Source organism: Dermochelys coriacea, chromosome 4 (assembly GCF_009764565.3).
Source record: "Dermochelys coriacea isolate rDerCor1 chromosome 4, rDerCor1.pri.v4, whole genome shotgun sequence".
In the NCBI taxonomy this organism is placed as follows: Eukaryota; Metazoa; Chordata; order Testudines; family Dermochelyidae; genus Dermochelys; species Dermochelys coriacea.
Genome location: NC_050071.1, coordinates 114,706,245 through 114,731,774, shown reverse-complemented (window position 1 = coordinate 114,731,774; position 25,530 = coordinate 114,706,245). Strand labels below are relative to the sequence as shown.

Here is a 25,530-nt window from a genome sequence, read left to right as displayed (position 1 = left end):
TATTCAAACAGTCCAACAAAAAGTTTGCGTGCTCACAATTGTCCTCTGATCAACAATCCTTTCTTAAACACACCTTTGTGTTACTCTGATGCAGCAAAGCACTTAAGCATGTTTGTAACTGAGTGAGTGAGTAGTCCCACTGAAGTAGTTGACTTCTCACATGCTTAAATCATACATGACTTACTGCTTTGCTGGACTGAAGCCCAGGTAAGCATCTTCTAATAGCTTCTTTTACTGTCATTGGCCCCAGGTAACTGTCAGTCACACTGTAGCTTTTTGTAACAAAAACAAAACCAAACAAAAAACAAAACAAAAAAGTCAGATTGCTGAAGCCAAACTATTACCTTTTAATTTCTCTCTGAAAATCCACAGGTATTAGTTTGTAGAACATGAGCTAAAAAGTTAAACCTATAATATTTTACTTATTTCTAATAAAATACATAAAAGGGTGCTACCTTTTAAAACATCTTTCCTCTTTTTCCTAGGGCAGTTGAAGATGAGACCCATTTAGAGGTGCCAGCCTATTTAAAATTTAAATATGAATTCACATCTAAAGATATCATTTAGCTAAATAAAAACTTGCTTCCAGATCAGCCATGAATAAGGTATATTTATAATTTGAGTACCGGTATATTGTTTTCCAAGTTCTTGCTCATTTTTGAGCTTTATTTTTGCTATATATTCTCTCAGTTACTATTTTTACATGGTTATCTACTTCTTGGTTCATTTCCCTTTGTAATAAAGCTTCATGGGAACTAAGGAGTGCTTTTTAATACATCAGATTTGCACATACTGATAGTTTATGTTAAGTATCTGATAAACGTGCACCTGCATGAATAAAGAAACGGCCATACCATGACATCCATTTTTGGTAGTCAGATTCAGGCACTTAAATTTTATACATCTGCTGAAACTGTTGAACTGTATGCAAGTTAGGAAGGAGATACAGGAGCCTCATTTTATAAACTTACCCTTGGCTCTACAGAGTTTCCTGCCCATCGCTTGAGTTATATGAAGTTCCATGAGTGGCAAGTGAGTACATCTTAGAAATGCACAAACAACACTTTGACCTCCACCTGCACAAATCTAGGCAGGGGAGATATTTAAATATATTATAAGGCACCTGTGAGTGCTTTGTAATAATTTTGTAAATATTTTATAACTATTATTCTATTTAAATAAAAAGAAAAGGAGTACTTGTGGCACCTTAGAGACTAACAAATGTATTAGAGCATAAGCTTTCGTGAGCTACAGTTCACTTTGCTTATGCTCTAATAAATTTGTTAGTCTCTAAGGTGCCACAAGTACTCCTTTTCTTTTTGCGAATACAGACTAACACGGCTGCTACTCTGAAATCTATTTAAATAATGTCTCATTTATTCCTTCTCACAAGTCATACAATGGCAGATGCTGCATTGCGCCAGGTAAGAAATCTACCTCCAGTAGACCGCTTGGTACAGTACAAATTACAAGAACACAATTTCTGGCAAAATGGAGCAGTCAGTGGTGTCCATTTAAACAAATGATTGGCTGATCGTTCAGTAGTAACATAAGCCCATACTGTACTGTGATTCAGCACTCTATTAAAGACCGCCCAGGGAAAATATTTGCTAGTTAGCTATAAAAGTTAGTTATAAAGACTCGTAACTTCTCCCTCCCCAACTGCATATCTACCCTGTAAAACAGGTTGGCCAAACTACAACTGATAGTACATTTGACTTTCCCCCGCTTGTCTCAGTCCATCCATCAGAAACATGCTCCTCCTCACCAAGTCCAGGAAAAGCATCAGGAGCAGACAGACTAGGAAGAGAAAGGATGAAGGGGGACAATGCAGAAGGGAAAAACAGAGAACAAGAAACTATAGGAGGAGCCTACAGTGTCAGGTGGACTTGCAGAGTCCGAGCTACACATCCACACTGCTATTTTTAGCATGCAACTCGAGCCCCACTAGTGTGAGTTTGTCTACCCAGGCTGGGAGGCCTGCTCCATCTGCAATGCAGACAAGCTTATGTATCTGGAGACACTCAGGAAAATTAACGTGAATGAACGAAAACTGTGAATTTCAATCAGATTAGTTAAACTGCATTAAACCTCCAGTGTGGACACATACATTCAGAATTAAAGTGACTTTAAAACCAGGTGAGGGTAACAGACCACATATTGCAATTTAACTGCCCCCTTTTCATCCTACTGTACATGCTACTTTACTAGATTATATACTGCACCAAACTTTATTAGTGTTGGGGAATAGTCTATCATGTTTGGAGAGGGTAATCTAATAAAGGATTGTGAGTAGAAGGGCAGTTAGAGGGGTGATGGAAGGCTGGCAGTTCTAGGGGGCTGTGAAATTTGCAGGACATGGTCTGTAGTGTACATGGTCTGTAGTAGTAGTGATATGTGCCTGCAGGTGGAGGAATAGAGGGTCTCTACAGATAGGCATTAATATTTACTTCTAATTTCTTTGCTTTTGTGGAGAGATTTGTCAAGTATATTGTGTGTAGCAACCTTAAGTGCTTTGCAATGAAATTTTCTGTTTATTAGTTTCCTAGGTTTTTTTAATGGTTGAAAGGGAGTGGGAAAGTCAAACTGGTGGGGGAGTAGAAATGCAGCAACCCGATTGTAAGGTAAAAACTGACAAACGAGTAGTTACTGAGAGCGAGTTGGCGACCTACGAGTTGGCCAGTCAGTCAGGTTTGGATTGTCTAGTTCCCATCAATCAGATTTGCATTTGCATCAGTTCTAGTTAGCACACCTCTCTAAAAAGTTTTAAGTGGATAGACAGTGTTCAATACAAACTAGGATGACAAGGAAAAATTTCAGCTAGAGCCCTATTTTGAAGACTTCTATTAAAACATTCTGAAAAAAAAGCAAGTCTGTATGGTTTGTATGAAGCACATAAATAATCCAGACATCATAAAAACTAACCCTGCACGATATTTTAGAGGAAAAAAAAGGAATGTATATCCCATTTTAAGCCCGTTAGAACACAACCCTATCTATGGAGTTGCTACCAGTCACCTTTGAAGTGTGTGCACAGAATAAATGGAAATACAATATATTTAATAGGCTACAGTTTAAATGGTAATTAATGGACATATTTACAAATCACATTTCTATAGGAAATTTTTAAAAAAAATCTGCTATTACTGCAACTAACTTTTCTATCACTAAGAGTTGGGATTTTTTTTTTTTTAAACTTTTGCATTTGACAACACTTTATATAGTCAGTTCCTTTTGTTTGTGCAGGTCTTTCTTACAGTAAGGGAGGAAAGACATTAGGAATAGAAACGTGGAATGTAAAACCATAAAAATTAACAGGATGATATAAGGGCAATTGAAACAAAAAACCCTACTTTTAAAAAAATGGACTGGATTTCAATTTGATTCTGTCTCTAAACAATTAGCATTCAGATTAACAGTAGGCTGAAATTAGTACCTCCTGTGGGTTTGACAAAGTGATGAATACAGAAGAACAAAACCAGTATTAAAACCAGGTCTAAAGTAGGCTGCTTGTCCTGTATTTGCAAAAAAAAAAAAAATAAGTTCTTCATAGTGAAACCAGAATATGCAGAAGTTACATTGCAGTATTCAAAATTGACAACTGTTGCAAAGAAATCCAGTCTATTCTTTTCCTTTTTTTAAGCAAAGATTACAAAATTGAATTTTATTGAGTTTCACACAAGATGCACTTATAAAATTGGTACAGAATGTCATTTAACAGATGAAAATCATTCCAAGCTTCCTTTAGCAACTGCTACATAACTGAAAAATTCACAGATCTGAATTGAATTTTAAATGTGTAAATTTCTCAATGAGCATAAAATACACCCACAATAAAAGCATTTTAGACTCTCCTCTTCCCCTCGCCCCCAACCATTTCAATTGATTCTGGACACTACTGCAGCTGCTGTTGGTGGGAGAGGAGAAGGGGAAGCAAGAGGCTCCCTTTAGAGCAGATGATGTTGACTTGTATGGTAAAGCCATTTTTCATGACAACTTCACATTCTGATCAGTTTCATAACATTATTTATGTACATTTCTCTGTTCTGTCATATTAATACAACTCTGCAGATTTTAGGAATTAGCATGTATTCTTCCACATTTCATAATCATAAATCAAATATTAAACTTTGGCTTTTCCACTCTAATAGATTACAAATTAGTTAATAAAAAAATCCTGTGGTTTGTTCATCACTGAAATATCTGTATCATACCAAAAATCCAAAATAAAATTCGAAGGGAAATAATTTAGCAGACATCAACTTAAATCTTTTGAAAGGTTTTTGAAAAGAGAGGTTAATGTTATATTTTAAACAGCAAATGTAGGATTTATCACTGGATGAAAGATTGTCTTTTGATTCAGTTCTCTAGCCTAGTTATTGAGCTGAAATGCAATTCATTCTTGAGGGATTCAATATGCCTTTCATCAATTCCCCCAACCTTGCCACACACACCAGAAATTAAGATGCATTATACTTCATAAAACCAAGCGTTTCATAACAAAGCTATTCATATCTACTTAAGTTTGCTTAAAATCCATCAATTAAAATGGACACTTCTGATTTTCTGTTTAACTATTCTATGGGCAATTTTTCCAGCTAAGTTAATATACAGATGCCATTTTTATCAACTTGTTTAAACCAAAAATTTAGTGAGTAATTATTTCTTCCATTGCATTGGAATTATCTGGAATTAATGCAACACTGGTGTTGCTGGCTGCAGTTCACACTACCTTTTCTCAATATAAAGAAGTGTCACTTTGTAACAAAATGTTTCCCATTGCAAAAAACAAGCCTCAACTTTTTTTAAAAAAAGCCTTTCATATAGCATTTATAAATGTATATAGTTTGCCTTGCAGAACACATTATAATTGAACAGAAAAATGAAGCTGTGTTTGCCCAGTTATGCGGAACCTTCACTGTATTTCTCTGTATTTGTGATCCATTTCCCTTGCTGGTTTAGATTTTAGATAAAATACTATGCAGTAGGTCTTTCATTTAAGATACTGTAGTATTTTATTCTGATTAATTCTGATACATCTTCAAAGACTCTTCTGGTGACAAGAATAATTATCTTGACTTACTATTTAATCTACCAGTGCTTTTTTATGTATTCGTTGATAAGTACAAGTTTTGAAATCTGTAGCTGTTTATGAAAACAACATGAGACTGGAAAGATGAGCTTCCTATTAAAGTTGTCATATATTCCCAGGTATATCCTTATATTGTAGAGACCTTGATGAAAAATGATATGTTCTGGAAGCATGGTTTCAAAAAATCAAAACAGGAGTTTGATTTTTTCAGTCTATTTCCAAGACAGCGATACTGTAGCTCTGCCAAATAGACAAGAGGCTCACAATCCATTATATTTTCCAAAGAGCCAAGTTAAAGATTTCTGTTACTTGATCTGACCAGCTACCAAGCCTACTTGTAAAAATTAATATTTGCTTGCCATTAATAATTTAATATTTTAAATAAATATTTAAGTGCCTTTTTTGGCAACCGTCCATTCTGGTAGCATTTGCTGTCCCAATAGCTCAGTATCCTAAGCACATCTATTCAGAAAACTTAGTCAATTCTGTTTCCACAAATAGTAAACCTGTCTATCTCCAACAAATCTTTCTTTGAAGATCTGTGTTTTAATTCTGAATTGTCTTGGCTTATATCTTTATCTTCTCCTTCAGGAGTCGTCAGGAATTGATCAGAGTTGCTTGTCACAAGTGAAGACGTAGTATTTTCCTTCTGATGTACAGGCTGATTGGTAATTGATGCAGAGAAACTTTCGTCTGTGGAAATACCTGTTGGAATAGCAGGAAATCAGAATTAAAAGTGTGTTAATTGTATAAGCACATCAATGAATTTGAAATTGACAGATCTGTCCATCATCAAAGCTGCACTGAGGGCTGAGAAAGTTAGCCAAGCGAACAATAAAAGTAGTACAAAACAAATGAACCAGTTTTGGAAATCAGATCATAGAATATCAGGGTTGGAAGGGACCTCAGGAGGTCATCTAGTCCAACCCCCTGCTCAAAGCCAGACCAATCCCCAGCTAAATCATCCCAGCCAGGGCTTTGTCAAGCCTGACCTTGAAAACCTTTAAGGAAGGAGATTCCACCACCTCCTTAGGTGACCCATTCCAGTGCTTTACCACTCTCCTAGTTTTTCCCCAACATCCAACCTAAACCTCCCCCACTGCAATTTGAATCCATTACTCCTCGTTCTGTCATCCGCTACCACTGAGAATAGTCTAGATCCATTCTCTTTGGATCCCCCCTTCAGGTAGTTGAAAGCAGCTATCAAATCCCCCCCCTCATTCTTCTCTTCCGCAGACTAAACAATCCCAGTTCACTCAGTCTCTCCTCATAAGTCATGTGTTCCAGCCCCCTAATCATTTTTGTTGCCCTCCGCTGGACTCTTTCCAATTTTTTCACATCCTTCTTGTAGTGTGGGAACCAAAACTGGACACAGTACTCCAGATGAGGCCTCACCAATGTAGAATAGGGGGAATGATCACGTCCCTCCATCTGATGGCAATGCCCCTACTTATACAGCCCAAAATGCCTTTAGCCTTCTTGGCAACAAGGGCACCCTGTTGACTCATATTCAGCTTCTCGTCCACTGTAACCCCTAGGTCCTTTTCTGCAGAACTGCTGCCTAGCCATTCGGTCCCTAGTCTGTAGCAGTGCATGAGATTCTTCCATCCTAAGTGCAGGACTCTGCACTTGTCCTTGTCCTCATCAGATTTCTTTTGGCCCAATCCTCCAATTTGTCTAGGTCAGTGGTTCCCAAACTTGTTCCCCTGCTTGTGCAGGGAAAGCCCCTGCAGGGCTGGGCCAGTTTGTTTACCTGTTGCGTCCGCAGGTTCGGCCGATCGCAGCTCCAGGCCAATGGGGGCTGCTGGAAGCGGCGGCCAGTACATCCCTTGGCCCGCACTCCTTCCACTAGACATGGAGCTATTGATCACTACCCGTTGAGCCTGACGATCTAACCAGCTTGCTATCCACCTTATCCTCTCCTCTAAGTGCTTCAGAATTGATTCCTTGAGGACCTGCTCCATGATTTTTCCAGGGACTGAGGTACTCCTTTTCTTTAAGGTATATTTTGCTCCTCTTAGAAACAAGATAACTGATAAGTGACATATTTTAAGGGAGTTTTTGAAAAACATCTGCCTTGGTTTGAGAAGCTGTTTTAAGACCCAGCCAAGAGAACATTATCTGACAAAAGTAATAAACATCAAAATAGGGGTTTGCAACAGAAATACTGCAGCAATGTGTAAAACAATATTATTACTAGTTCCAGATAACTACTTTATAAAGCAGCTTCTTTATCGTATCACCTCTTCCAGTCATTTGTATATTTTTTAGGAAAATAACCAATCTTTGGAGTAATTTAATAATGTCCTATATAAGTAAAACATAATGCACGCACCAGGGAAAAACAGTCATAACAAGGTTCACTGCAGAGCTTCAATATGTAGGTAGGTACCTTCCCATTGAACAGTTTCCACAGGAAGCCACTGTTCAATTTAAAAATGATTACCAGTCTAACTAGTGAGCTCATTCTTCAAGAGTAGTTTCAAACTTTACCAATGGTAATTGCAACTGTGTACATTCTTATGAGAAAGGTGCAAACTCTCAGGAAAATAAATATATCCTTATACTATAGGCTGAAGGAAAATAGGTTAGAAGAATTCCTTGAAACCAGTGATTATACTGCTAGCAATACAGGCTGTACTGTTCAAGCCTTTAATTGGGGCACAGGGATTAATCAATAATGAAGAATTCTGCAATAATAATGAATAGACAGGAGAGAAGGCAAGCTAGAAAAATTCTTACGTATGATCTGGCTTTATAGGGAAACAGTTGTTGTTAAGAGTCACTGTATTTATAAAAAAATGAAGTGATGGCACTGAAGAATTAAGCTTCTTCCACCTTTGAGGATTTTATAGAAGCTGAGAATATTTTTTTAAATGACATTCACAGAAATATATAGGTCTCTGCTTCTTATAAAATTGTGTCATTTGAGGCATTAGCTCTCTGCTGGACTGACCTGGTAAGCTTACTGCTGCTTCAGCTAAAAATAGCCTTCAGAATGTATTCACTGGGAACTGTTGGTAAGTTCTAATGGTCAACCCTTAAAATATGAATTATTAAGTCCCACATCCAAATAAATTATAAAATATTTTATAATTTAAGAAAAAATTAGCACTGTAATACTGTAACATTTTCTAGTGAAAGCTTGGAAAAAGCATCCAGATCTACTGTACATAAATTTTTTCCACCATATAACCAAAAAACCCAATATATGGATTTAAGCCATTTTAATAAATGTATGCACTAAATTTAGTCCAATGTGATTTGACACAGTTGAGATATAGGGTTTTATGACTGAAATGATGATTCTTAACTCTAGTATTGCTGGCAAGAGACTATGATGTCTAATAAACACCTTAAATTTCATGCTGTTCAAGTCTTTGGCAAACCTTAGAGCAAAACACAATAAAGCCTCACTGTTAAATTCTCAGGGGCTCCCACTGGATTCTTCCCAGACACAATATACAATCCAACTTTGTTGATCAGAACAGTGAAGTTTTCTGTTTCCCCCCCATATTATGTCAAAGAGGGATATAAAAAAACAACAACAAAACAGCTAATACACCATTACAATTATTTATTAATAACAGAGGGTTTTTTAAACACCCGATGTTAAAGGTGCTATATACAAATTGCAGAAGACTAAGAAAACCACCTTATATACTACAAAACAAAAAACAAGGAGGCAAATCTCAAATCAGGAGAATTAACATTAATCCTACTTAGAGAACGAACAGCTGCCTGAAATCTCCCCATCTTCATTACAATTTTAAGTAATTGTACCTGCTGCATATCATATTTTGCCCGCTTTTCTATAAGAATTCAATGGAATATTTCGTATTAAACGTCAGTATTGTCAGAGCTCAAGTCAAATATCAGCATTTACAAGAAGGTATTCCTCTAAATACGCACGTTCATGCACACAAAGTCAGTACTAGTTCTCATTTTTGCTTCCCTACCTCCTTTCCCATACCCTGGTGGAATTTTATTGTGGAGAATATTTAGGTCTGTGAAGAATGAAGCACTGAATAATGGAAAATGAATTCTTCTGTTTACAGAATTGTGCTCCAGCTGCTAGGTGTATGCTCACAGTCCTAACATGTGAACCAAAGCATAGTTATTATGTGGTACAGTTTGTGGTAAAGGTACTGTTGAACAGCAGAGAGGGGAACAGCAGACTGAATATTAAGTTTAATCCGGAAACAGTTTCCTTTTCACTGATCATTTGAACAAGCAGTTAAACTTACCTTGAGTAGATTTAAATTTGCTTTGGGGTTTGCTAGGTGGTTTGCCTGGGGTGCTAGTAGGAGGAGGACTGAACAACTTCTCTTCCATTTTTGCCTCCTTTACATATTGGCATGACTTGCCCAACAACACAATGCTGTTAAGGACTTTTAGTGAAATTAACCTGAAAGATAAAAGGGTACATTTACATATTGGAATTAATGGATGGTCATATAAAAACAGTTTCATGTATGGTTTCTGCTATTTGGAAGGTATTTAATTTGTTAGCTAATCCTTCCAACCGTAAAGCTTTTTCTTATGTCTTATAGAGAAACAGCCCCCCCCCCGCTCCCCCCCCAAAAAAGGCAGCACAATAATTTGGTTTCAGGCTTGACGTTTTAATGTAAAGGGTTTCATAGGGTAAAAATTTCAAATGTTTCTAGAAGTCATTTGGATGCTAATATCAGTATTTTAGTTACTTAATACCAGTTTTTACTTCATGGAGCAGCTATGGGAATTTCAGTAAATTTTCAATACACTCAGTATCTAAACATCTACTTTGAAGAGCATATCAAAAATAACAGCAAGTCTGCGATGGCTTTGAAGCATCTCTAATAGCAACAACAACCACTATGTGGAGCTCTCAAACTTTGAACAAACATGGGCCACATAAGGAGTGAAAAGACTACACCTAATTTCCAAAAAATGGCCAAATTGCAGTAGCCCTCAGGTGTGTGGTTCACAGAGTCTACAAGTCCCATCATGCAATATTCCATTTCTATCTGAATAGCCAGGCTGGGAGTAACATGATCCAGTAGATAGTGGAGACCTAGATTCTTTCCTGACTCTGCCACAGATTTGCTGTGTGAACTTAGGCACATCACTTAGCTCTCTCTACCTCAGTTTTCCCATCTGTAAAATGCGAAAGACGCTTTTCTACTGTTGTAGAGTGCTTTGAGATTTACAGATGAAAAGCACTTTATGAAAGCTAATTACTACTACTATTGACAGAACATCACATGCTAGGACCTTTAATATTTTTAGACTACGCCTCCATATTGAAGATGAAGGCAGCTGTGATTTAGAGCTTTGATTTACAGGCTAGTTTGATGGTTCTATGCTATTCTGGGCTCAGAATTTGAGTCTCCGGAACTTGTTTCTCACTCAGGGAGCTACAAGAGTACCTTTTATTTCTCTCATTAGATAGCTCTGCAGCAGCTGTGATAGGGTTTGGATGGAGCCCTATATCCCTACTCAACATTAGGATAGTAAATAGGTAGAAAAGAATGTGGGAACCCATTGATTATGGAAATCTTAATAGACATTGTGATGATAATCTAAATTCAGAAAATTTGCTGGAAAAAGTGAATGTTTTCAAATTAAAAGCCTTAGAGCAGGTCTAACTTGTGCATTATAAAGAGACCACAGTATACTTCAGTAGCAACGCAACTATCACACAATGCATTAACACAAATCATGTCAAAAAGAGAAAAATGTAACATACAACATTTCTTTCTCAAAAGTATTTTTATGGAATACATATTCCTGTAAAAGTAAGTCTGTTAGAGGGATAGGAGGATATGCAGAGCAGACAATCTTCAGAATTTAAAAAGGAACCTTTCACTTTGGTACCCAAGCAACCACAAACTAGACAAAATTAGATTCCCCCAGGTCTGTAACTGTGGTTCTATAAGGTCCCTTCTACTAGGGTAAGAGAATAGGGTGGTGTCATGGTGGATATCTGCTAGAAACTACCAGACCAGGAGGATGAGGTAGACAAGGCTTTTTTTGGACAACTAACAGAAGTTTACAGATCACAGGCCCTGGTTCTCAAGGGGGACTTCAATCACCCTGACATCTGCTGGGAGAGCAATACAGCAGTAAACAAACAGATAATCCAGGAAGTTTTTGGAGAGTATTGGGGACAACTTCCTGGTGCAAATGTTGGAGGAATCAACTAGGGGCCATGCTCCTCTCGACCTACTGCTCACAAACAGGGAAGAATTGGTAGGGGAAGTAGAAGTGCGTGGCAATCTGGGAAGCAGTGACCATGAGATGGTCGACTTCAGGATCCTGCCAAAAGGAAGGAAGGAGAGCAGCAGAATATGGACCCTAGACTTCAGAAAAGCAGACTGATGCCCTCAAGGCACTGATAGGCAAGATCCTCTAGGAGGCTAATATGAGGGGGAAAGGAGTCCAGGAGAGCTGGCTGTATTTTAAAGAAGCCTTATTGAGGGCACAGGAACAAACCATCTTGATGTGCAGAAAGAATAGCAAATATAATTTAGTTGGGGTTGGTCCTGCTTTGAGCCGGGGGTTGGACTAGATGACCTCCTGAGGTTTCTTCCAACCCTAATCTTCTATGATAATAGTTTTACTTTCTACAAAGACATGTCCCTTGCTTTCTCTCCCCATACCGCCTTTCCAAAAACAAGATACTTTCACAGATATGTACTATTATTTTGAAAAATGAAGGGTTCAGGGCCTAATCCAATTCAATGAGAGTTGGATCAGGATATTGGTAGGTTACAACCCACCCAACTGATGTATTAATACCAGATTTTCATCATGGATTACATAGCAGTTTCCAAGTTTTCTTCTGTCACAGGGCTTTCGGTTTCTAACTACTGGGAGGGCAGAAGCGGGTCAGATTAGTTTACTGTGAACAGCTGAAAATCATATAAAATTAAATCAAAACGCAAATTACAAATATTGGGTAAGACTTAATATTTTTTTTATTACATTTAACAATGTAACTAAATAAAGAATTATTGTTTCACCCCATTAGAACAATTTCCTCCTTATTTTAGTCTAAATCCTTTGTGATAAAATCTTAAAGCATTATTTAGGCAGTGTTTCTCACATGTCTGTATTATACCTAAATTCTCTCTCTCATATTGCAAATAATTCCACTTATGTAGATTATAATTACAGACACTGAAAGCAGTGTGCAGAACTTGGAATTACTCAGAGGATTTAGGAGATGTACTAATTCTAAACCCGGATCACAGCAAAAGAATAAAGTCCATTCTCACTTTGAAATTCATATCGTATGACAAAATCTAATCTAATAAACTAAATCCATAGAAGGAACAGGTCTTTATTCATGTATTATGATATTAACACATCACTATAGACCCTGTCTCCTGCCATTTTGAAGGTCAGTGTCCCATTTGGAGCAGAACTGGCAAGTTGAAGTCAGGTGTTTTATTGGTGCAATTTGTTTATTTACAAAGCGTGCACAGGTCCTGTTTCCTTGTATTGGGGTGGTAATAAAACACAGAGACAACTCCCTTCCTGCAGAAACCACAGACTAGGCACTTTTGCCCTGGACCCAGGATTCCTGCACTCTCTCTCTCTCTAAGGCCATACCCAAGTTTTACTGCTGAACACAGAGGGTATGTCTTTTGAGTATGTCTGCACAGCAAAGAATCATAGAATATCAGGGTTGGAAAGGACCTCAGGAGGTCATCTAGTCCAACATCCTGCTCAAAGCAGGACCAATCCCAATTTTTGCCCCAGATCCCTAAACGGCCCCACTCACAACCCTGGGTTCAGCAGGCCAATGCTCAAACCACTGAGCTATCCCACAGCTGGCCTATGCCATCTGACTTGGGCTCTGGGGCTGTTTCATTGCTGTGTAGATTTCCGGCCTTGGGCTGAAACCCAAGCTCTGGGACCTCCCACCTCTCAGGGCTCTAGAGCCCAGGCTCCAGCCCGAGCCCAGATGTCTACAAAGCAGTGAAACAGCTCCACAGCCTGAGCCCTGATGGCTCTAATTGGCTGGTATAGGCCAGCTATGGGTTTCTCTTTGCTGTGTAGAAATACCCTTTGTGACCCTGGGAGCCCTTCAAAGCCAGCTGGCTGAGGGGTTTCACCCCAAACTGTTACTCACATCAGGCCTGACACACACTGCCTCAACACACTGTTGTCATAATATATACATCTAAAAAGTGTCACATAAATTATATATGAACTGGTGACATGCAGGTCCTGGAAATCATTGTATGATGTACGTTTGGGTTGAGTACAAAGTTATAGATGTGTGTTGCAAATGTGTTCTTAAAATATGTGTTGGAAGACAGAGCATAAAACTCAATCTGCCCTAGACAAAGGAATGTGTATTCACCAGTCTGACTGGCTTGGTTTCCAGCAGAAGACAATGGAAGTACATTTACATATAAGGTAAACAAAGCCATCAAGCTAAAAGAGCAGGAGAGAAGAGCATTTAACAATCATGCTGAGGGACATAATCTGCACCGCAGGAAGCCGTAATGGCTCTTAAGGCAGAGACAATGGAGTGTGAGTAATATAAGGGGACAAAAAAGATTTTTTTAGTTATCCATCACTGAGGAGACAACAGGGTACAGCACCTGGGAAAGCTGGATCTTCTTGGCCTGAAAGACAAGAGCTCCTGGAAACTTTATATAGTGAGAAACTGCTTAGTCAAAATTGTAACTTGCTAAAATTAAGTTTTACTCACTAGAAAGCGTGTTTTGTTTTGTTTGTAACCAGACCAATCTCTTTTATTCTTGCCTAGTATCACTTAAATCTCTGTATTCAAACTTTTTCTTGTTTTGTTACAAAACTATCACAGTGCTGGTATATTAAATTAGGAGTCTTCAGCTAAACCAACTGGCAGAGTCCTGAAGAGTTTGTGGCCTGATACACAGTTGAACAACAGCAAAACTCTCATTTTCTGAGGCAGAAGGATAACACAGTGGCTCACAATTCTGAGTATCCTGAGCAGGATGTCAGTCCTCTTTGCAGAATTAACTTGGTTTTGCCTAGCCTGGGTGTGAACAGACACATTGCAAAGACACACTCAAGTTACAATGTCCTCACTGGTGCTGCGCTTACCAGTGAGAGTTGCTAGGTCTTCTGTGGGCATATCTCAGTTTTGTGCTGCAGTAAGCTGAGAAGCTAACTGTTGGAGAATTTTTAGAAGGCACTGAAGGACTATCAGCATTCAAAGGGTTTATCTTGCATCCTTACTGCAAAGTGAGCTGGTAACCAGCCCGTATGAAAGCAGAACCCAGGCTTTAGTCTATACCACCAGACTGGCCAACTAGCTGTGCCTGAAAGCATCACTCAGCTTGGGTCAGAGGATTTTATATGTAGATGTAAGAATCTGAGTAAGAATCTGGGTTAATGTAACAGTGAAAACATGCCCAGACATTTTTCTAAACTTGCCCCAGCCCCTGAGTTTTATATCTGGAAAACCACTAGCCCAAGCACAGATGCCAACTTTCCTAAGTGCCGGGGCTGGGGGCTCTGCCCCGTCCCCCCCCCCCCCAACACTACCCCCAAGGCCCCAACCCCACCTCTTCCCACCCCCACTCCACACTGCCCGTCTTTTCCCACACAGGTCTGCCCCCTCCCTTGAGCGCGCTGCACCCTCCCTCTCCCCTGCCCCAGACCCTCCTGCCTTCATGAAAAAGCTGATCATGGCAGGTGGGAGATGCTGATCCATGGGGTCCGCCAGTGGGCGGGAGGCACTGGGGGTGGGGTGGGGAGCTGATAGAGGAGCTGCCAGTGGGTGCTCATTACCTACTATTTTCCCCCATGGGTGCTCCAGCCACGGATCACCCACGGAGTTAGCACCTATGAGCCCAAAGCTACTTACTGAGACCACATGGGCTAGAAAGGAGAGTTTGGGAATCTACCCTCCTTCTATGCAGTAGCTCTGCAATAGGTAGGAACCTTAAGGCTTCACCCATACAATACCCTTAATGACTCTCTGGGTGTGGTTACTGCTTGACATCTTTAGCTCTTTCCAGAGGGAGTTTATCCAAATGCTTCAATAGTCCCCAATGTGCAAGACAGCACTGTTTGTCATATGATCTTTCAATTTAAAATATTTTTTTCCCCAAATTCCTCAGTTTAGCAGTTGAGTGGTATAAGTATTCAGTCACTGAATACAATTGTGGTCATTAGCAGTTACATGTCTACTTTGCACACTATAAAAATTTATTTCAATTTTAGTTTTTAAATGCACTAGCATTTTGTATCGACTTGCAGCCTTATTTATTAGTTAGTTAAAAATTGTTTCAGGTGGGAAATGACCAAAATGTCCTCAAACTCAAATGAAGCCTGCAACTACCTTATTGAGAATGCAGAAGTGCAGCATAGAGAAACTACAATTATCACAGCAACCTCCACTTGGATTTAGATTAAATGTATGTGAGGACCTGTGTTTTCTAAGGGCAGCACTTGTGTGCTCAAGATCAGGGTGACTAACATCTGCTTCATTCTATCCAAATTTGATGTAGTCCTTGAGCTCCTGGCCAACTGCCAAAGATACCGCCAGCTGAGAAAAGATTTTATGCCTCTGGTTTAAGCAAACACAGCATTATTAATTATTGTACAAGATTCTGTGAGGTCTTATGATAAGCTAATCACTATATTAAATAGCTATTATTATATATATAACTTCAGAAAATGTAAAATAACCCAAGTTTAATTCAAATAAGAAATATATAAAACACTCCTTATACCCTATTTGACCCAGACATGAAGGATAATACAAGTATTATCCCTTGCATTCTCACCCACTTTAAAAAACAAAACAAAACCCTACAATCACTCTTTGCACCCATCTTCTCCTCCCTTTTAAACTCTGGTCTCATTTTGTTGACCATAATCATAACAACTTCTCACTAACTGAGAAGGAAGGCTCTGAAACCGATGCAAATGTTTATCTGTAAATTGCTCAGTAGTGGATGCTCAGAGTGCCTGGCTGTTATTTTTAGATCCAACTATGACTGTTCTGCAATGCATTTTATGTAAATTTCACACCTATTGGGCTTCATAACTGTATTATGTTTGTACCTTAAAACATCAACAGATCAAAGTATTTCTTACAATTATTTAGTTAAACAACAGTAAATACTGTTCAATATTTACTTCTTTTGTGTTCCACTTACCCACAATAGAAGAGCACAACACAAGCATAAGCCAAGACTCCTTGTACTTTTATTGAGCTTGTTACGACTCTGATGAGCTGTTTTAAAAATAAAAAAGTTAAATAGTTCAGGCACATAGATTAATAATTAATACAATATTTAAAGAGGGCATTTACATCGCGTCAAGTTTGTGACAAAAACGAGAACATTTATACTAAGAATAATTAACTTTGTAATGGTCTGTATTCCTCTTGATATTGCTAATTATTCAAGAATTGTCTGAATAAATATTACATGAGTATCTGCTATTACTTGACTATGCAATAGAGTTGTAATTCTAGTAGGGCTGTCAATTAATCATGGTTAACTCATGCAATTAACTAAAAAAAATTAATCGTGATTAATCGCAGCTTTAATAGCACTGTTAAACAAGAGATATCAATTTAATTTTATTAAATATTGCTGGATGTCTTTCTACATTTTCATATTATTGTATTCTATGTTGTAACTGAAATCAAAGTGTATATTTTTATTACAACTATTTGCAATGTAAAAATGAAACAAAAGAAATATTTTTTCAATTCACCTCATACAAGTACTGTAGTGCAATCTTTGTCACGAAAGCGCAACTTTGAAATGTAGATTTTTTGTTACATAACTGCACTCAAAAACAAAACAGTGCGATTAATCATGTGATTAATCGCCTGACAGCCCTAAATTCTAACAACTCTACAGTCTGTTGCTATATAAATGATTGATATCAAGTTCAGCATTATGACTTCATTGCAGAATCAAGAAAAAAAATGATAGGCTGGAAGAGGATACTAGTTATTTATACAAATATCTGAGGAAGCTACCCAATATGTATGTGTGGAAATCACATTAAAGATATTGATGTAGTGAACCAGAAGTGTAATGCATCACTCTGCACTAAAGAAAACTTGAGATTGAGCTGTTTTGTGAACTCAGCATGTTATGGAATCTGTCTGCTTGCAAAGTTTGAACATTAAGAAATCACAAGTTTGTTTTCAGCGTAGCAGTTAAGGCCCCAATTCAGGAAAATACTTAAGCCTGTGCTTAAGTCCATCCTTGTTAAGGACAGCATTTCAGCACATGCTGAAATTTAGACATGTACTTAAGTCCCATCTTGAATAGGGATGCAATCCATAATTGAAGTCTAAGTAGATAACTGTAGTTATGACCATAGTAAATGTTGGTCCCTGCTGAACTTAACTAGACAAAGTTATCAATAACATTTTTGCTTGACCCCTGCAGGACAGTATTGCAACAAAAACCCCAACAATTTTACATCACTAATCACCCTACCAGTAACATTATGGGACTTTGCTGGTAGAGTTGGTGCTTCTGTCCAATGCCATTATGACTAAGGGCTTGTCTACGCAGAGAAATTGACCAGAACAATGATTGCAGAATATGGTATTCCAGAATAGCTCCCTTTGTAGACACTAGTTCAGAATAAAAGTCACTTTATTTCAGAATAATTTATGTGCTCAGAAATAACAAAATGCACTAATTATTCCAAAATAAAGTGACTAACTCTGGAATAGCATGCCGACATGGGGGGAGGGGGAACACAGGGAGCTAATCCAGAACAGTTTATACCACAATAGTTATTCTGGTCACCTCCCCTGTGCAGACAAGCCCTAAGCCACTGAACATATCAGTGCAGGGAAGGGCATGATAAGAAAACACTGAAGGGGTTTTATAAAAATTTTCCTACCAAGAGCCTTAAAAACCTGCACTACTGTCAGCTTCCTGGCAACCAGCTGCTTTTCCTAATCTGACTGAACAATCAGGATACTTGCCAAAAGGAATAAATGTTCAATCACTATGGCGGTAGCCTGTTCCACTATAGCAGCTCAAGTCATTATAAATTCCATAGTAGTAATCTGCATTTAACCTTCTATGCTGGGAAGATAAACACTAACACATATATCAAGTCATGACTCTGTATCAAGTGGTATAGATTTTCTTACATTGAGTGTTAAGTCAGATGTGTAGCATCATTTAGATGTGTTAAAATATAAAGAAGTACTTGTGGCACCTTAGAGACTAACACATTTATTTGAGCATAAGCTTTCGTGAGCTACAGCTCACTTCATCCGATGCATTTGGTGGAAAATACAGAGGGGAGATTGATATACACACACAGAGAACATGAAACAATGGGTTTTATCAAACACACTGTAAGGAGAGTGATCACTTAAGATAAGCCATCACCAGCAGCAGGGGGGGGAAAGGAGGGGAGTGAATTCTGAAGTTGAGGGACCCTCATGCAGAACAATCTTGTGGTTAAGACACTGAACTTTAATTTAAGAGATGTAGGTTCAACTCCTGGCTCTGCCACAGACTTCCTATGTGACTTTAGGCAAGTCACTTAATCTCTGTGCCTCATTCTCATATATAAAAAGAAGATAATGCTTCCATACCTCACACAGGGTTGTGAGGATCAATTAATTGTGTGTGACCCACTCAGATATTAAGGGGATTGTGGCCATAACACCAAATAGCTCCCTCTCAGTTATATGAAGAAAACTCCATCAAAAATGTGTATGTTGATCTCAACTGTGGCAGCAATGGAGAGAGAAACAGAGGCCATTTCTTAGGTAATCAGGTTCCTAACCCATTTACAGGTTAAAATCCAACACCATGAATTCTACCAGGAAACTTAGCAGCAGCCTGTATAAATCCTGGGGCATTTATGCTCCTGGCATGAAGTTACATCTAATAATTATTCACTTTATTCTGCTCCAGTGTCAGTTTCTTTGTGGCCTTAAAATAGAGCACCAAAAATAATACACAGTCTCCTGGTGGCAAAGACATGGGTCCTCATCTATTTCACACTGAGTTTCTTCAGAGAAATAAAGCATTTTTCTATGAATTTTCTTGAATTAAGCTTTTATCCCTAAGCATAATTCTTACTAACCACTGAGAGATTTTTGGTCTGAAAAATGAAAATACATGACTTACTAAAACAGCCAATGGAAGAGGAATAAAACCCATTCTCCTGGAAACAGAATCGCTGTAATCTGTGTATGCCTGCAAATAAAAAAATAAATAAATAAATAGGAATTTGTGGCATCTCTCCCCTATTTTGGTATGGTGCACATTCTAGGAAGGTAGCAATCACTACTAGCATATGTATTACATTGATAAAGAAACTATTTAAATCTGGTAAACAACTGCTTTCACAGAGATCTACATAGATATGGAAATGTAGTTATCTGTTTATGTGTGAATACAATTAACACTAATATGACTGTTAAAATTAGCCACAGAGCTCTAAATCAAGAGCATTTAGGAAATTATACCTCAAATCATGCCAAAGCATTTCAGAAGTGCACTACTGCCACTTCACTTAGAGATATTTTTGTTATCAATTCAGTTTTGATCCCTAAATATAACATGCAAAAATCCACACTGCAAAAAAAAAAAAAAAAAAAAAAAAAGTGTTTATCCAAAACACCATAGTAGCAATTTAAACTGTCATTCCAACTTCCTCTGTAATTCGGCTCAAGGCAACACCTCCCCTTACCCCTTTTTAAAAAACCAATTAAAGGCTTTGTTCTCATTGGTACTATAAAATGGTCTACTATGCCTGAGAATTCTCGGTGGTACTGAAAATTCTCTGATGCTGAAGAACAGTTTTATCATATTAGCACTCATATTCCTCAAGCCATCACCACAAAAAGAAATATAAAATATATGACTTTTATAGCCGGTTTATTCCTAAAATTAGTAATACGAAGATTCCATTAGTATTCCAGGTAATTTAGCCCCTCTTGTCCATGGCAAGGTATGAAAGATTTTAGCTTATGTTTTTTCATTCATAAGCTTGATAAAGGAAGATTGCTTACCATTAATCTCAGTTCTCTGAATGTACTGCCTCTGCAGATCCATGATGTAGGAGTAACAAGCATGGCATGAGGGATTTGCATAGACTATTCATATGGTAGTAGGAATATTACCAATGAATGTTGTACAGAACTATAGTAGATCACCAAACTATGCTAAGATTAAATGGGAAGGAAGAGTAGATCTATTTTATGAAAGGCTGCAGGTAGTTCAAAATTACTTCAAGAAAACCCTGTTAAGCTTGTTTAGCCACTTTACTTCCAAACATATCACATACCGTATATACTCGTTCATAAGCGAAATTTTTTTAGTAAAAAAGGGAAGCATCAAAGGGGGTCGGCTTATGAACGGGTATAGAGAAGGAGAGGTGGGACACAGTCCCTCCCCCCAACAGAGTGGGTGAGGAGAGGCAGCACACTCAGCAGAGCCAGAAGGGAAGAGGCAGGGCCAGAGTCTCTCCGCTTCTGGCCACGCTGCTCTCCCCCCAGCCTCCGAAGCAGCTGCAGCTCTGGAGCTGGCAAGCTGTGGCCACGCGTCCTGGCCCTGCCTGCCAGATCATGCTGCGGCCATGCCGCTCAGCCCCGCCCACTGGAACATGCTGTGGCCGTGCTGCCCGGTCTGGCCCGCTGGAGCAGGCTGCGGCCACGCCAAGCAGCTGTGGCCAGGCCAGAGACATCTTCCCCGGCCCACACCAGCTAAGGTGGGAAGGGATGGGATGGGATGCGGAGAGTGGGGGGCTCCCGGGCTAGGGGTGGGGTCATGTGGGGGGTGGTCACAGGGGTTATTCCCCTGACTCCCAGCTTCTTCCCTCCCCAAAATTTCCCCAACCGTTGCCGTCCTGGTCTGTCAGGGTAAGCAGCTGGCAGGCCGGGACACTTTGTTTATTTAGATTTACCTCCGTGCCTGCGGACGCTCGAGGTAAACAAACTGTCTCGGCCTGCCAGCAGCTTATCCTGACGGTCCGGGAGCCAAAGTTTGCCGACCCCTGAATTATAGCATCAGCTAATGAACGGGTCATACAACGTTTCCAAATTTATTTGAGCATAAGCTTTCGTGAGCTACGGCTCACTTCATCGGATGCACTGTATTTTTTGCGAATACAGACTAACACGGCTGCTACTCTGAAACAAATTTTCCATTTTTACTTAACCATCTTGGGGGGGGGGGTCGGCTTATAAACGAACTGGCTTATGATCGAGTACATACAGTCATTAAAATTGCAATTAGGGTAACTATAATAAGGCTTTTGTTGTGACTTTATCAATGAACCTGTGCTAGCATAGTTTGCTCTTAAAAAAATCAAAGGCAATTTACTGCAAGAAACTTGAAGAACTGAACAGAAGTTACGTGACTAGATCATGGTGCAATATTAATTTCATTTTGTACATGCACAATAGCAGGATATAATTTCAGTGTTATAGAAGAGAACATTTTCTGAATATCTATTGGCATTGACATTTGCTGTACTGAAAACAATGACATCAGTTAATAAAAACATGCCCTTTTTATTTTCACACTTGCATTTTTCTGTCGACTGCTAACAAGGTCAAATGCCAGGCTGGCTCTGTACTCACTGTAGACCTGGAAAAAAAAATCCAGGACATTGGATGTGTGATTAATTTACATGAGATCACAATTTACAGCAGCAACAGGATTTCACTGATAAAATATTTATCAGAAAAAAGTTTTATAAGGCTTGTGCAGGAACTGATGCACTCAATCTTGCCCTTTCATGGGGGTATATACTGCTGTATAATTAAGGACAACTATCGTATACACATGAGCAAACAAGCCAATTTTCTAAAATATACAACTCTTCATGATACAATTAGATTACAGAATTAAAATGCACACTTACAGTATACACATTTACTTTTGGATTTTAGATTCACCAGTACGGTATTAGCAACTGTGTTAAGCCAACTGGCCACATGTATTTTGCCAGGATGATTAATGTGGCTACTAAAACCTAAGTGGGATATCTGGAAGAGGATTTAGGAATGAGGAACCGCATGTTCTGGCCAAATTCCAAATAGGAAGTTATATTGGCTTGGATGCAAAAAGGGAGCTAAGTTGAGCAGGACGGAGGTCTGTTGCATTCCGGATAAATAATTAGTGTCTCTTTTGGGCCACAGAGAGACAGACAGGGAAACCAAGTATGAAAAGGACTCTATAGGTTGGCTGTTAGAGCACTCACGCAGGATGTGGAAGATCCAGAATCTAGCCCCCTGCACCGATGAATTTTTAATATATATATATATATATATATATATATATATATATATATATATATATATTCATAGTGGAATAGCTTCAACAAGAGAAACTGAGGGAGCCCCCACATCAGAATATCCTATAATCCAATGGTAGAGTACTCCCCTGAGAGGTGGCAGATCTCTGTTTAAATCAGGTGGAGGGTGGGTACTTACACCAGGGATCACCCACATCCCAGGTGACTCCCCTAACCACTGGGTCAAAAGTTATGAGGGAGGTTTTCCTCTTCTCCTACTCCCCATCCTGGTCTATTTTGTGTTAACTCACCTCAGAGACTACTCCAGCAGGCGAACTCAGAAGGCCCCAAATGCCTATCTTCTCCTGGCTTGTGAATTGCTCTGGGGCTTAGGTGAGAGAAAAATGTCCAGACACCCAGATTGGGGCTGCAGTGTGCAAGTTCAGAGGCAGAAACATAGGTATATAGGGAACTTTTACAGCAAAAATTTAGGTGCCAGTTAAGTTAAGGCACTTACAGGGTTCAGTGGGAGTTTTGTATATTGCAGAGGTCCTGAAACTGGGACTTACGCATTTAACTCCTTTTGTGCATCCAGCCATTCTGCCTATTCAAAACGTCCTCAACAATGTAAATTTGATATAGTGCCCTTCATTTTCTTGCATTAGGTGTTGTGATGCATTGCTACATCCTGCTTAACGATAGTGCCTTGCACCTTGTGGTGACTGCATTTCAGTGATGGAATTATTTTTGTGCATATATATTGTGACAAAGTTCCTGCTCTACCTTGGTGGGTCTTGCGCTTATTGGCGGATTTGCTCGCCTTGGAGTTTCGTGACAGCCCTCAGCTTGGCCATTTTTCTGAATTCACAATCCCGGTCGACTCCTCCTGTGTCTGACCAGGAGTTGGGAGGATTTGGGGGGAACCCGGGTCCGCCCTCTACTCCGGGTTCCAGTCCAGGGCCCTGTGGAATGCAGCTGTCTAGAGTGCCTCCTAGAACAGCTGTGCGACAGCTACAACTCCCTGGGCTACTTCCCCATGGCCTCCTCCCAACACCTTCTTTATCCTCACCATAGAACCTTTCTCCTGGTGTCTAATAATGCTTGTACACCTCAGTCCTCCAACAGTCCACATTCTCACTCTCAGCTCCTAGTGCCTTTTGCTCCCAGCTCCTCACACGCACACCACAAACTGAAGTGAGCTCCTTTTTAAAACCCAAGTGCCCTGATTAGCCTGCCTTAATTGATTCTAGCAGCTTCTTGATTGACCGCAGGTGTTCTAATCAGCCTGTCTTAATTGTCTCCAGAAGGTTCCTGATTGTTCTGGAACCTTCCCTGTTACCTTACCAGGGAAAAGGGATCTACTTAGCCTGGGGCTAATATATCTACCTTCTATTACTCTCCTATAGCCATCTGGCCCGACTCTGTCACAATATGCACACAGTTTTGGGGGTCTCTTTATGAAAGACACTATGTAAAATGTCAGGTATTGGTTACCTAATAAATTCTTGTAAATGATTAGCAGCATCACAAAGTAATATAAGACAATCTCTATGGTCTTATTATTCATTTAAATTGCAGATCTTTTTGAGTTAATACCAATAGCACAAAGTAAAAAGGATGTACTGTAGTTTGAAGGTACTATGATTTTTACATTTAGTTAATAGTTTAAATTAGAAGCTGTATGAAAGACTCAAGTGAAACAAATAACAGAACTTGTAATCATATGCTGACCCAGTGATCCCATAAAATGTTATATTAGGCAGCTGGGAAGGAAAACAGAAAAGCTACTTGGACTATTTTCATATACTACGGAAAATGTAGTTATTTTAAGGATAAAGGGGCTGACCGCCTGCTTCTTCAGTAAACTTCAATTAGCACAGCATGTGCTCAGCACCTCTGAAAATTAGGCACAATGGCTATAAATCTTTAGAATCTACATGTAAAGAAGTGTATGGTAAAGAAGTGTATTAAAATAATAAACCTTGCAGGATAGTCTATAATTGATTCAGCACACTGAAACATGTGCTTCTGGCTATCATTTCATTATTCCTGTTTTCTGTACTCTACGTGAAAGTAGGGCATGCATAAATGCCTCTGGCATAAGGGAGCTTATTAAGTGCATCTATTAAAAACTTGTTTCTACACTACTACTGTAGTTACTTTAGGAAGATGCTGAAAGTAATAGCACTTCCAAGTTTTGACCTCGTTTCTTGAAAAGGGGATTTAGGTAGTGAGAAGAAAATGCTAATACATCTTCTCTCAAATTTACAAAGAGCACTTGAGTCCACATGTCAGTTTTTAAGTGCTTGTCTACACTTTAAATGATACAGCAACCAATTGCACTGCTGCAGCGGTCCTGCTGTAGTGCTTCAGTGTAGACATTACCTACACTGATGGGAAGGGTTCTCTCAGGAGAATAGGTAATCCACCTCCCCAAGAGGCAGTAGGCTAGGTGGACAGAAGAGGTGTTACTCACCTTGTGCAGTAACGAAGGTTCTTCGAGATGGTTGTCCCTGGGGGTGCTCCACTTTAGGTGTCTTAACATCTTGTGATTGTAATCAGAGATTTGAGGTAGCAGTCCCTGGTTTGAGGTAGCAGTCCCCCCCCCGCACACTTGCCATAGCCGACTCACGCTGGTCTGAGCAGTTACATAGTGTTGTGCAGCCAACCATCCCCCTGTTCCTTCTCTACCTCAGAGAATCAGCCTGAAACGCTGAAGTACAAGGGAGGAGAAAGGGTAGTGGAGCACCCACAGGGATCTGGAAGAACATCAGTTATTGTACAAGGTGAGTAACCTCCTGCTCCTCTTCTTCGAGGAGCGTTCCTGTGGGTGCTCCACTTTAGTGACTGTTGAGCAGTGGAGGGGCGGAGCTTTGGAGTTGGTCTACTGACGGTGGATAACACTTACATCCAAAGTGAGCATCTGATGCTAACTGTTGTTCTAAAGCATACTGTTTAGTGAAAGTATGGAATGATGCCCAGGTAGCTGCTCTGCAAATGTCAGTGATAGGCTACAGCTGCTGGCAGTGCTCTAGTGGAGTGCGTGCAAACTCCTGGTGGAGGTTGTAGATTGTTGTTTTGGTAGCACAAATGGATACATCCAGATGTCCATTTGGATAGTCTGATTTTGAGACTGTTTGACCCATTGAGCGTTCTGTTTTGAAAACAAATAGTCTAGGTGATTTTCTAAATGTTTTTATTCT

General features: G+C 39.3%; 1 protein-coding gene across 4 annotated transcripts in view; it reads right to left on the bottom strand.

Annotated features, from left to right (window-relative positions):
* Positions 1-3,633: 3,633 nt before the first annotated feature.
* TAPT1 (transmembrane anterior posterior transformation 1) overlaps positions 3,634-25,530 on the bottom strand; it is a 92,154-nt gene continuing 70,257 nt past the window's right edge. For all 4 annotated transcript variants that reach the window (XM_038398638.2, XM_038398637.2, XM_038398639.2 and 1 more), the window contains 5 exons: positions 21,619-21,678; positions 19,213-19,281; positions 16,243-16,319; positions 9,340-9,500; positions 3,634-5,797 (listed from right to left, as the gene is read on the bottom strand). In XM_038398638.2, coding sequence (XP_038254566.1) covers positions 5,568-5,797; positions 9,340-9,500; positions 16,243-16,319; positions 19,213-19,281; positions 21,619-21,678 — 597 coding nt within the window. In that variant the 3' untranslated portion in view covers positions 3,634-5,567. The remainder of the gene's footprint in view (positions 5,798-9,339; positions 9,501-16,242; positions 16,320-19,212; positions 19,282-21,618; positions 21,679-25,530) is intronic.